This window comes from Medicago sativa, chromosome 6 (genome assembly GCF_051527215.1).
Source record: "Medicago sativa cultivar Bolivia chromosome 6, Bolivia_mono, whole genome shotgun sequence".
Taxonomy (NCBI): domain Eukaryota; kingdom Viridiplantae; phylum Streptophyta; class Magnoliopsida; order Fabales; family Fabaceae; genus Medicago; species Medicago sativa.
The window spans coordinates 18444229-18457082 of NC_140754.1; the positions used below are offsets into that span (position 1 = coordinate 18444229).

Sequence of the window (12854 nt, forward strand, 5' to 3'; positions counted from 1 at the left end):
GAAATTTGAAATGCCAAACGCTCCATGTTTATTATCTCACAGTAATTCCATGATGAAACAAAGTTATAGTTTCAGACAATCACACATGTAACTAGAGTAAGTGATTATTCACAACCCCTTCCCTCCTTTAGCTCTAGGGTTTATTCGTGTTAAAACTTTTTATACAATTGGCGCGATGCACTTTCAGAGTTCATGATGCTTCAAAAATCATTGACCAAATAGTTGGCACAAATTTTACAAGTTTGAGTGACTCGCTTGAACTTGTACCCGATGCCATGAAGTGTTTAATATCCCTCTAAGGTTCCAAACGTCTTCAACCTTTTCAGGTTGAACATTTGCAGCTGAATCTACCTGTACATTATACAGAAGAATTAATTAATTATTAAGGAGAGATAACAAAGATGCCCAACTCAATTAAAGTGATCATTTTCTCTGATCCATAATGCAAATGAACTCATTTGTTGATATGATATGTGTTGCAACAGCATATACTCTATATGTGTAATTGTTATAGTCGGCCCATTAATCGGTCATGTACGATTTAGTATATTCTATACAAGCATATTACCGACTCTACTATAATTGCGGCGGCATTTTGCTGCAATATCAAGGTTCGTAGCGTAACTGCAACCATGATCGCAACCGCAATTTATAAACATGCCTACTAACAAGAGTACTAAAGACTTTTCCATATCATAGTGATCTTAAATGATTCACAAATGCTAGTCCATCAGATTTTCTCTCTCCAAATATCTCGACAGTGTCATAAGACAAGAAACTAGAAAAATGACAATTAGGAGAAAATATGAAACATACCGCTTTCGCAATAATCTCTGTGCTGTGTTGAATATCAGCTGTGACTTCAAAAAACACCCATGCCCATTTGTCGCTGTTGGCAGCATCTGATATATACTGAATGCCCCTTTTTTGAGATCTTGAGGCTTCCATCCATGTTTTTCCTCCATCAATAGACACATCTACTCTCTCAATGCCTCTGCCACCACCTGATGCGGCATAGCCGCTAATTTTTACCTGCACAACATATGCCAGAATTAGGGCTTAAGTCAACTACCAAATGAGCAGAATGTGAGCCTGTTTTGATTGCATTTATTGAGCATAGCTACTGACATAAACACTTGTGAGATTGTTTGAAGAGCTTATGGAAACAGCTTATGACATGTCCATAAGCTTTTTATAACAGCTTAAGAAAATTGTTTATAATGAAAACGGTTTGACTTTATTTTACCATTTGTTACAGAAATAGCTTATTTACAAGCACTTATATGATAAGCACTTAATTAAGTTGTTTATCTAAACACGGCCTATGTATGGTAGTCTTGCTTGTGTGATATTGGAAGACATAGGCATCAAATTTAACTCCCTAGCGGGAATTTGGAAATCAAATATATAGTTTTACTTGAACAAAAAGCTAATTCATTTTCAGCAAACTTAAATTTACTCAAATATTTAGTTTTACAAGAAGTGAAATTTACCAGAAATAATGTCTTTTCATTTTCATCAAACTTAAATTTAGAATATTATTTGAAATAAAAAAAATTAATTTAACACGTTTGTGCATTTCATAGTGAATAACAAAAACACATTCTTGTAACTCATCAAAAACGAAAAAAGAGAAAAGAGAGGCAACCAACATCTACAGTGAAGCATGAATAGCCTATCATATACACGTCATCATTAAATAAACTAACCTTCCCAGGCTTAACTGTGCTCACGTCTTCCAAAGAACATATAACACACTGCCACAAGGAAACGAATACACGTCGGTTACAAAAGTTCACTCGATAAAATACACATTCTGCTTAATAAGCTTGTAACAAATTAAATTAGCACCTGCTCTAAAGTACAAACTGGTTAATTTCAATTAACTCAAGTTAAAAAAGGTAGAAAGAGCACAATAATAAGAATACCTGAACAGGGAAATCCATTTGGGGTCTCCTGGTTGACCAATCAATATTGTCCCAATTCACTGATGGTGGGAACATTTTGTAGTCCTTTTGCATGAAGAAACCCTGATATACATAATAATGTGAAGCTCTTAGGGCATTCCAAAAATGAAAAATTTGGTATTTCAAAAGTATAATACATCATATATCAAACCCGGCATTCTTCTGCAATGATATTGATAGCTTCTAGCCATTTAACAGATCGAGCTCCGATGACACCAGGAACAACCACGCGTAATGGGTACCCGTGATCTCTGTTAAGAGGCTAAAGAAAGAAAGATTATAAATGAAGCTCAAAACTGATAGGAACCCAAATTTTCAAAGAGGAAGAAGAAAATGAATTATTAAGAATCGAAAATAGATGTATTAAAGAAGAAAATCCCCTGTAATACTTGAGCAAAGGCTACTCAGAGAATCTATTTTTTTATTGTACTCATTTTTTGAATTCAGAGGGGTAACCTTGGCGCAACTGGTAAAGTTGTTGTCATGTGACTGGAAGGTCACGGGTTCAAGTCCTGGAAACAGCCTCTTGTGTAAAAACAGGGTAAGGCTGCGTACAATACACCAAATGGTGGGACCCCTTCCGGACCCTGCGTATGTGGGAGCTTTAGTGCACTGGGTTGCCCTTTACTCATTTTTTGAATTCAAAATGAGCATCTATACTAGTTTACGTTTCCTAATTATGTCCGAATATCAGCAAACGGAATTCAAATTTAAATAAATTACCCACTAATATAACATGTTGAATTCAAGTTTACAGTAATTATTTGCTACTATCTACATATGAAACTCAAATTTAAACCCTATTTTTTTTATTAACCCTATTATTCATTACTAAAAAAACAAATAGTAGGATAATTTTTTTTTTTGTAGAAAATAAATTATTGCAACTCCTACGATGACAATATCAGAAGCCATCAGTTTGCATGAATCCTAGAGTACAAACAGAAAATAATGATTGAAAAACAATATAAACAGCAAAAGAAAAAACGTTTTATTGCTGCGAGAAGATAGAAAACAAAAAATCAAATGAACTTACTTCTCCATTCATTTCATAAGCAAGTAGAACATCTGCTTCAGGATTTGCAGCCTGGCTCAGTGGTATTGAGGCTTTATATGGTCCTCCGTTTTCTTCCTAATTTTTAATTTTTTTTGAAAGGAATCAATAAGGTTATAGTAAGGAATTGAAGATTGCCAGATGAAACACAATCCATATTGATTAATCATTACCTTACACCTATCAATGCTTACAAACTCAACATGTTTTCCACCAAATTTAGTGACACTTGTCAACTTTGGAATTCCAACAAGTTCAAGAACATCAGCCAATTTGGCACCACCCCAAACAGCTAAGAGAAAAAAAAAAGAAACAGTAATTAAAAATACCTAAATTCACTACATTAATTAGATATCTTAATCAATAGCTTAGCATTCAAGGGTAATCATAAACACAGCATGAAACACCTTCAATCCTAGAATACTTCAACAACAAAACTGACAACACTAACCATTTCCAATAGCAGAAACATCCCATCCAACCCCTTTCACTGTCCTCGTCTTGCTCATAGCAGTCCTCCGATTCCCTGCGCACTGAGAAAATTCATTTGCATAATGGTTTAGTCATCTCATATCAATGTAAAAACACCAAAATAAACACCTTTCCACTTCTTTAGCTAGAGAACACATACCTGCAGAGTGGCAGTTACATTATACTTTGGAAGTTTCCTGCCACCAAAATAACAAGGTCACTTCCTTGCACCACAAGAATATAACAATGAACCAACATGTTGTAAATAGTTTATTTTAATTATTATTAGTGGTTGTAAATTCCTTATTACTGCAAAGAACATTTGGAAATCATTAGAGGAGTCTTATTCTAAAGCGAAAGATGCTGCACAGATATATGATGTGAAGGTGAAAACAATGGGTGCTAAACAGGGAAACAAAACTGTTACACAGTATGCAAATCACCTCAAAACCTTATGGATGGAGCTGGATCAGTAGAGAGTTATAAAAGCCAAGTGTTCAGAAGATACAGCAACACTCAAGGAGTATATTGAGCAGGATAGAGTCTATGATTTTCTTGTGGGACTCAACCCTGAATATGACCAAGTTAGAGTGCAAATTCTTGGTCAGAAGACGGTGCCTGGAATTAATGAGGTAGTGGCTACAGTGAGGAGTGAAGAAAGCAGAAGGGGGTTAATGCTAGCAGTCCCTCCCGTTGTGGAAAGCTCAGCAATGTTAGCTGAGAAGAGTTCGATCGTGACGGCTGACCAGAAGAAAGGGGAAGGAACCTATGTGGAGAAGAAAGGTGAAGAATTGTTTTGTACTTTTTGTAAGAAATATCGCCACACTCGTGAAAAATGTTGGAGATTGAATGGAAAGCCACCTGGTAGAGAGTGGGGAACGGAAAGCCACCTGGTAGAGAATGGGATAAAAAGGGAGACTTGCCTAAAAAGGGAGGACAAGCACACATGGCTGCAGGCGCTAATGAAGCTAGTCCAACAAATGCCAAGCCACTCAACCAAGATGAGACAGAACAAATGAGATCTTTCCTCAGTAGGTTGGAGAAACCAACAGGTACTAGCTCTCTGGCATATTCAGGTACATTTCCATCTCTTTTTGGTGAATTTCCATTTTCTTTTGGACTTAATGCTTCAGATATACCCTTTAAACAATACTGGATATTAGATTCTGGAGCCACCGACCACATGACACCTTTACCCACACACTTTTCTACTTATTCACCTTGTCCTAGTAACAAAAAAATATCCATAGCCGATGGAACCCTTATTACTGTAGCAGGTCAAGGGGATGTCCAACTTAATCCATTCATGACCCTAAACAATGTCCTTCATATCCCAAAATTGTCCACTAGCCTGATTTCCATAAAAAAACTCACAAAAGACCTATCATGTAATGTTATTTTCGATGATAACTCTTGTGTTTTTCAGGACAAAGAATCGGGGAGGACGATTGGAAATGCTAGAGAATGGAATGGTCTTTACTATTTGGATAACCAAGACTCAAGCCCAAAGTTACTTGGCAACAACTCTTTTTTTTCAGAATCAATAAAGACCAACAGGGAGAAGGTCCTCTTGTACCACTATCGCCTGGGTCATCCGCCGTTTAGAGTCATTAAGCAGTTATTTCCTTTATTTTTTAAAACGTTAGATGTTGAGAGTTTTCAGTGTGAGGTGTGTGAGCTTGCTAAACACAAGCGTGTACCTTTTTCAGTCAGTAATAAAATGAGTACTTTTCCGTTTTATTTAGTTCATACAGATGTGTGGGGTCCCTCTAATGTACCAAATATATCGGGTGCTCGTTGGTTTGTAACTTTTATTGATGATTGCACTCGAGTTACTTGGGTTTATTTGCTTAAACACAAATCTGAAGTTAGTTCCGTGTTTTTTCAATTTTTCTCCATGATTAAAAATCAGTTTGATGTGAGCATTAAACGGATTAGATCTGATAATGCCAAAGATTATTTTAATCACGGTTTAAATTCATTCTGACAAAAAGAAGGCATAATTCATGAGTCCTCCTGTGTTAAAACACCCCAACAAAATGGAATTGCTGAGAGGAAAAATGGTCATTTGTTGGATCAAACTCATGCTATGTTATTCCAAAATAAAATTCCCAAGAGATATTGGGGAGAGGCAGTTTTAACCGCATCTTATCTCATAAACCGTTTACCTTCTAGTGTTCTTGACTCCGAAACTCCTATGGAAGTCTTATCCTCATTCTATCCCGATTTGTCTACCTCTAGTAATCTCACCCCTAGAATATTTGGGTGTACGTCGTTTGTCCATATCCATAGTGATGGTAGAGGGAAACTTGATCCTAGAGCTTTAAAATGTGTCTTTATAGGGTATTCTTCCACCCAAAAGGGTTACAAATGTTATCATCCTCCATCTCACAAATTCTTTGTCTCTCGAGATGTCACCTTATGAACAAGAAAGTTACTTTGTTCAAACTCATCTTCAGGGGGAGAATTCATGTAAGGAAGATGAGTCTCTTTTACTTCCTGACCTTAATCTAGGACCAGAAGTTGAGGTTGAAACTGGAGGTGACAATGTTGAGACGGAAGTTGATTCTGAAAATCATATAAATGTTGAGGCCGATGTAAGATATGGGAAAAATATAAGGATTTATACACGAAGACCATTCCTGAATCTACTCATATCCAAGAGTCTGATCCGACATTACATGAGGTAACTTTGCTTGACCCTTCAAATTCTTGTGATTCAATTTCTGAATTTTCTCATGCACATGAACCAGAATCTAACTCATCCACACCTGACGAGCTAGAATCCAACCCAATAGAGCGTAAGAAACGAAAATCCAGAGAAGTACCACCAATAGATTCTGAAGACTTACATCTTCCAATTGCCCTCAGAAAAGATCCTAGAACTTGTACCAATAAGCCACTTTACCCTCTATCCAACTACCTATGCTTTGAACAGTTATCACCTACCTATAAAGCCTTCCTCACCAACCTAAACACTACCATTATACCTACCTCTTTATCTGAGGCATTGTCCGATAGGAAATGGAAACTAGCCATGGACATGGAAATGGAGGCACTTGATAAGAACAATACTTGGGAATTGGTTCCTTTACCAAATGGAAAGAAACATGTAGGGTGCAAATGGGTATACACTGTAAAATACAAGGCTGATGGTTCTATTGAGAGATACAAGGCAAGATTGGTAGCCAAAGGATTCACTCAGACTTATGGAGTAGATTACTCAGAGACATTTGCTCCTGTTGCAAAAATGACTACTGTCAGGGTGATATTATCTTTAGCAGCTAACTACAACTGGAACTTGCACCAATTTGATGTGAAAAATGCCTTCCTTCATGGAGAACTTGAAGAGGAGATCTACATGAATGTGCCCCCTGGATACGGTGAACATACTACTGCCAACACCGTGTGTAAGTTAAAAAAGGCTTTATATGGGCTAAAGCAATCACCACGTGCATGGTTTGGTAGATTCACTAAAGTTATGGTAGGTTTGGGCTTCAAAAAAGCCAAGGAGACCATACTTTATTTGTCAAACACTCCGAAACAGGGGGAGTAACAGTGTTGTTGGTATATGTGGATGACATTATAGTGACGGGTGATGATGAAGAGGAGCAAAAATTGTTAGGTCAACACTTAGCCAAAGAGTTCGAGATCAAGACCTTGGGAAAATTAAAATATTTTTTGGGAATTGAAGTGGCTCACTCTAAGAAAGGAATTTTCATATCTCAACAGAAATACATTACAGATCTTTTGCAAGAGACTGGCAAGACAGCGTGCAAGCCTGCAAGTACACCAATTGATCCAAATGTGAAGTTGGGGAATGCAGAAGAAGATGTTGCGGTTAATAAAGAAATGTATCAAGGTTAGTCGGCAAGCTTATATATCTCTCACATACTAGACCTGATGTTGCTTTTGCTGTAAGCTTAGTCAGCCAATTCATGCACCAACCAAAGGAGATTCATTTACAAGCCGCACTTCGAATTGTGCAATATTTGAAAGGAACCCCAGGTAGAGGAATTTTGTTCGAAAGGAATGGAAGTGTGAGACTTGAAGCATACACTGATGCGGACTATGCAGGGTCAATTGTGGATAGGAGATCGACTACAGGATATTGCACTTTCCTGGGTGGGAACCTTGTGACTTGGAAAAGTAAAAAACAAAGTGTGGTATCCAGATCTAGTGCTGAGGCAGAATTCAGGGCAATGGCACAGGGGATATGTGAATTACCATGGCTGAGAAGCATCTTGAAAGACTTGAGGATAAAGATTGATGAACCAATGAGGCTCTATTGTGATAATAAATCTGCTATTAGCATAGCCCATAATCCAGTGCAGCATGACAAAACCAAACATATTGAAGTTGACAGACACTTTATCAAAGAAAAGTTAGACAGTGGTCTAATTTGCACTCCATATGTCTCTTCCCAAGGCAACCTTGCAGATCTTCTAACAAAGCTGGGAATGATTGATATTCATTCACAAGCTTGAGGGGGAGTGTTGTAAATAGTTTATTTTAATTATTATTAGTGATTAGTTTTGGACCCATTAGTTTATTAGTCTTGCCCGTCAAGTTACATTAGCCTATATAAACACATTAGTGGTTGTATAAGGAATTTCACGGAAGTTTGGAAGAGCTGATTTATACTTGTCTTATGACATGAGCACTTGCGTGTAAGTTCTTAAGAGAGCTTACAAAAATAGCTTATGACATGCTTGTATGTTGTTTTAGCTTGTTTTAGTAAGCTCCTTAAGATAGCTTATAGAAACAGTTTGGATGTACCCTCATTTTCTTTAATTGTAAAAATAGTTTATACACAAGTTATTACCATAGTAACCATATGTCCTTATGGAATAGGTTCTTGATTAAGTTATTTACCCAGACATCCCTACTTTATCCTGAATATCCAAAATAACAGCTTTCACTTTGACAGTTTTCTTCTATTTTTCTCTCAAAAGAGAATTTCAAAACAAGGAAAAAAACAACTATACATGTCAAATGTCACAACCAAGGTTTTAAACAAGCGCTTTTTTCTAAACAAAGAAATTGGAACAAAGCGATTCATTGAAGAGGAAGTGAGGCTAACATGTTGGCACTTGCCACCACAGCCCCTATCAATCATCATCTGCCGATATACAAAAGTACATGAAGAGTTTACCTTCATTGGAAAAATAGCTTCTACAAAGTCTTACGATTTGAGTTTGGCCTATAAGATGGGAAATGTTTCTTGTAAACACTTACGCAGGCTATATCTCATCTAATATCAGACTCTCAAGTCGCAACACATTCAGTCACGCCCAAAACTAGACATCTAGAGCGTGAACTAGAAGATGATAGCGGGCAGCTCAATGTATTGTGGATATGCAAAAAACCTCCCACTTATAAACATTTTTTCAGGTCATATCCTAATCAACAATGTAGGACTCTCTACAATTAGTTCTTATATGGTACCAACATATCGAATAGGTGCTTAAGTTATTACCCAAACACTCCCTCATTCTCTCCTGAAAGAATAACAATTTTCAAAACAAGAAAAGATAACTTTAGGTCTTGTTTCAATAAACAACTTCATTAATCACTTATATCATATGGCCTTATCATACAAGTGCTTATTTATAAGCTATTTCTACAACATTAAACAAAATAAATTCAAATTGTTTCCGTATTATCGTTAAGTTGTTTCCATAAAGCTATCTGAGAGCTTTTGAAAATAAGCTAAAAAATCTGATGTACATGTCACACGCTTAAATTCAAATTGTTTCCGTATTATCGTTAAGTTGTTTCCATAAAGCTATCTGAGAGAGCTTTTGAAAATAAGCTAAAAAATCTTATGTACATGTCACACACTATTTCTATAAGTTCTTCCAAACAATCTCACAAGTGTTTATCCCAATAAGTAAGTTCAAATAAGTCAATCCAAACATACTCTTAAGTGTACAAAAATCCTAACTGAATTCCAAACTCCCAACAAACTACAAACTAACCTGATATCTTTCATAAAGAGCTGTTTGGATTGTTCCACAAGACCAGATATCTCCACGCAGTATCTGTTCATAAATATCAAACCAGTCAAAATAATAATGATAATAAACTAATGGTATGTTTCACAAGCAGAATAACTAACTTATAATTGATAGTTTATAAACTCATATGACTAAAATAGACTTGTTTGACAAACATCATTTTCTCCCTAAAAAGAAAGTTCATTTATCATGAGTTTGGCTCTGTTTGACAATGTTAGATTTTAAGCTTATACCTTATATGCTCGTATGACAAAAAAAGACTTGTTTGGTAGTAACATTTTTCTCTCTCTCGAGCTATAGCTTATAACAATTTTTGATTAGCTACTTCAAGTATCTAATCATATTTATAAGATAATCCAACAACTAATTTTACCAAACACTACAAATTAATCTACTATTTTTTGCCAAACAGAAGTGTTTTTTGACAAGTTATTTCAAGTAACTTATAGCTTATCATTTGAAGAAGAAAAAAAAATCGTAATTAAACATTTCCTATTTTACCCTTGTTATCTTATTTGGAAAAAATTAATCTCTTAATTAAACATATCCTCTTTTATGTCATTTCATATTCATACTTATAAGCTAACTCAACAACTGATTTTACCGGACACTACAAATTCAATCAATTACCTTATCCGCTATAAGCTAACTTATAAGTTATTTGCTATTGATTCATCCACCACAAGTTAGCTTGTCAGCTATATAATATAAGCTAGTTTATCAACTATCCACTATTTTTTACCAAACAGAACCTATAGCTTATTTTGATAAACTACTTCAATTGTCTTATAGCTTATCATTTTTTCTCTCAATTTTACCCTTGTTATCATCATTTTTTCTCTCAATTTTACCCTTGTTATCTTAATTGAATTAAAAATAAAAAATATTAATTAAACATACTTTTTCTATGTCATTTCATATTTATAAACTAACTCAACCACTAATTTTACCAAATATTACAAATTCAATCTACTCTAAACTATCAACTATCCACTATAAGTTCATCGGATGAGGTAGCTTATCAAATATCCGCTATTTTTAACTCAACATATCATAAATCCATACTATAATACTAAAAAATAACAAAAATTCAAAATTCAAAATAAATAAAAAAATTAAAGAGAATGAATGAACCGAACCTGTTGATATCATCAACGATGGGAATAGGACCATGATTCCTCTTATAGAAGAAATCAGAAGGTGTAACATAGAATGCAATAAGCGCTGAACGTTTTGGTTCTGCGTTGAAAGGTTCCTGTGAAGAACAAAACAAAACAAAACAAAACGACGATTAGAATGAGCGTTTTGAAGAAAGAGAAAGAGTGTGTTGGTGTGATTGATTATTACCTTGGAGTTGATTTGAAGAGAAGGATGACGAGGTGGTTCTTTGGAATAATCTGATGGTGCTGTTAATCCTGGCATTGTTTTTGGAGGTTGTAAGATGAAAACAGAGTGAGTTAGTGGAAATGAAAGAGATGATAAAGACAATGGTCTTTGGAATAATCACTTTTTGTAAAATAATCACTTTTGAAGATTAATTAATAATTGTTTAATGAAAAGTATTAAATGAAAAGTTGTTTTGAAATTTTTTTTTTTTATTGTGAAACATTATTGAAAAGACGGATAATGATACATCGACCTATTCGTTTTAAATGAAGGATAAGATTGAAAGTGAAAAAAACAACATAAAGATATAATATGCATATGCGAAAACTAATTCTATCAAGATATTCAGATTCATTTAAGAGGTTGACCTTTATTAACAAATGTTTGTACTCTCTCCCGTACTATTTATAAGAGAAATTTGGATCAACAAAAGTTTATGTATTTAGTTAAAAATTAAGTTTAAATACATTAATTTTTGTTGACTTAACTTTCTCTTATAATTGTACTCTCTCCCGTACTATTTATAAGAGAAATTTGGATCAACAAAAGTTTATGTATTTAGTTCAAAATTAAGTCTAAATATATTAATTTTTGTTGACTTAACTTTCTCTTATAAATAGGATCAGAGCGAGTGTATAACACCAGTCGGTATTAAACTTTTTCTCAGTCTCACCGAACCATTGGGTAATCGCTGAGTCACATGCACATGTAACCTAACCATACAACTCGAAGGCATTCTAAACAACAAATAAAGTTTATAAAAAAAAAACATAATTTCCAAATTATAAATTAGTTTAGGTGGTGGATAAATTTAGGAAAGAAGGTTAAAAATTATTGAATTCACTACGTACTTATCCTTCTATTCCACATACCAACATTTACCACTCAATTGAGAAAAAGATAAATACAATATGGTTCGTTTCTCATCAATTGTTGTTGTATTTCTTTTATGTGTTGACTTTTCTCAAATCCGAAGGTGTTGTATTTCTTTTATGTGTTGAATTTTCTCAAATCATGTGTTAGTGATACCGACACAATATGCACATGTGTGATTACGTTCAATCACATTTATTTTCTCAAATTATTACCAGATGCCCATGTATGTGTTAACATCGTGTCCAATGTCGTGTCTTAGTGCATCATATCTTGTAACTAAACTAAGGTATGGTGAAAATGATAAGATAAGATAGATTACATTCCAAACGCCAAACATTTCATGTTTATGATTTCGAAGTAATTCCTTGAAGAAACAAAGTTATAGTCTCATAGATAATCACACATGAAGCTTAAGGTTCCAAATGTCTTCAACCTTTTCAGGTTGAACATTTGCAGCTGAATCTACCTGAATATTCCTGTTTGCGCTGCCATGTTTTCAGAGGTTAGACGGCGCAAACAGGACATAGCATAATGCATTATGCCATGTTCTATGTCCTATGCATTATGTTGGAGTTTAGGATTTATGGTAGAATCAATATTGCTGTGAATTTTCGGATTAACCTTATTATACTTAGTTTTTATGTCTCAAGTTTTTTGTATAATGTATTCCTCTAGGATTAACCAGTGCTCTGATCAGAGTTCCTATACCGGAAAAGGAGAGCTATTTAGTATTTACCTTCCACTCCTTAAGTTAAGTTTATTCCATATTTTGTCTATCTTGTCAATTTCCTTAATAGGTATCTGCTTTGTAAAATCTGTTTTGACTCAACGTTGAGTTTTAGGACTGGACATCATTTCTCTAATTTATCAAGGTTGATCTTTTGTCGAGAGATTCGTTAATATTCTTTGCAAATGTCCATGAGCTTCTTGACTTTCTTAGGATCAGCTCTGCATAATAACATGCTATCATCTGCAAAAAAAATATATAAAAAAAAATGAGAGATCGAAGGTGTCCTAAGAACGTTGACAAACATATGCACCAAGATCGTTCGTTTGATTTAAACCCTCCTTAGCAAAAGT

General features: G+C 34.8%; 1 protein-coding gene and 1 pseudogene across 1 annotated transcript; one reads left to right on the plus strand and one right to left on the minus strand.

Moving 5' to 3' along the window:
* Window positions 1-4: 4 nt before the first annotated feature.
* On the minus strand, window positions 5-10966 carry LOC146913416 (sulfite oxidase-like). Its single transcript, XM_085716570.1, has 12 exons — window positions 10860-10966; window positions 10652-10767; window positions 9474-9536; window positions 3653-3689; window positions 3473-3554; window positions 3195-3313; window positions 3004-3099; window positions 2119-2229; window positions 1929-2030; window positions 1710-1757; window positions 817-1032; window positions 5-351 (listed from the first exon to the last, which is right to left on the minus strand). Exons 1-12 carry the CDS (start codon window positions 10932-10934, stop codon window positions 235-237), a joined length of 1182 nt encoding a protein of 393 aa, XP_085572696.1. The 5' UTR covers window positions 10935-10966; the 3' UTR covers window positions 5-234.
* On the plus strand, window positions 3798-4953 carry LOC146913417 (uncharacterized; annotated as a pseudogene).
* Window positions 10967-12854: the final 1888 nt, after the last annotated feature.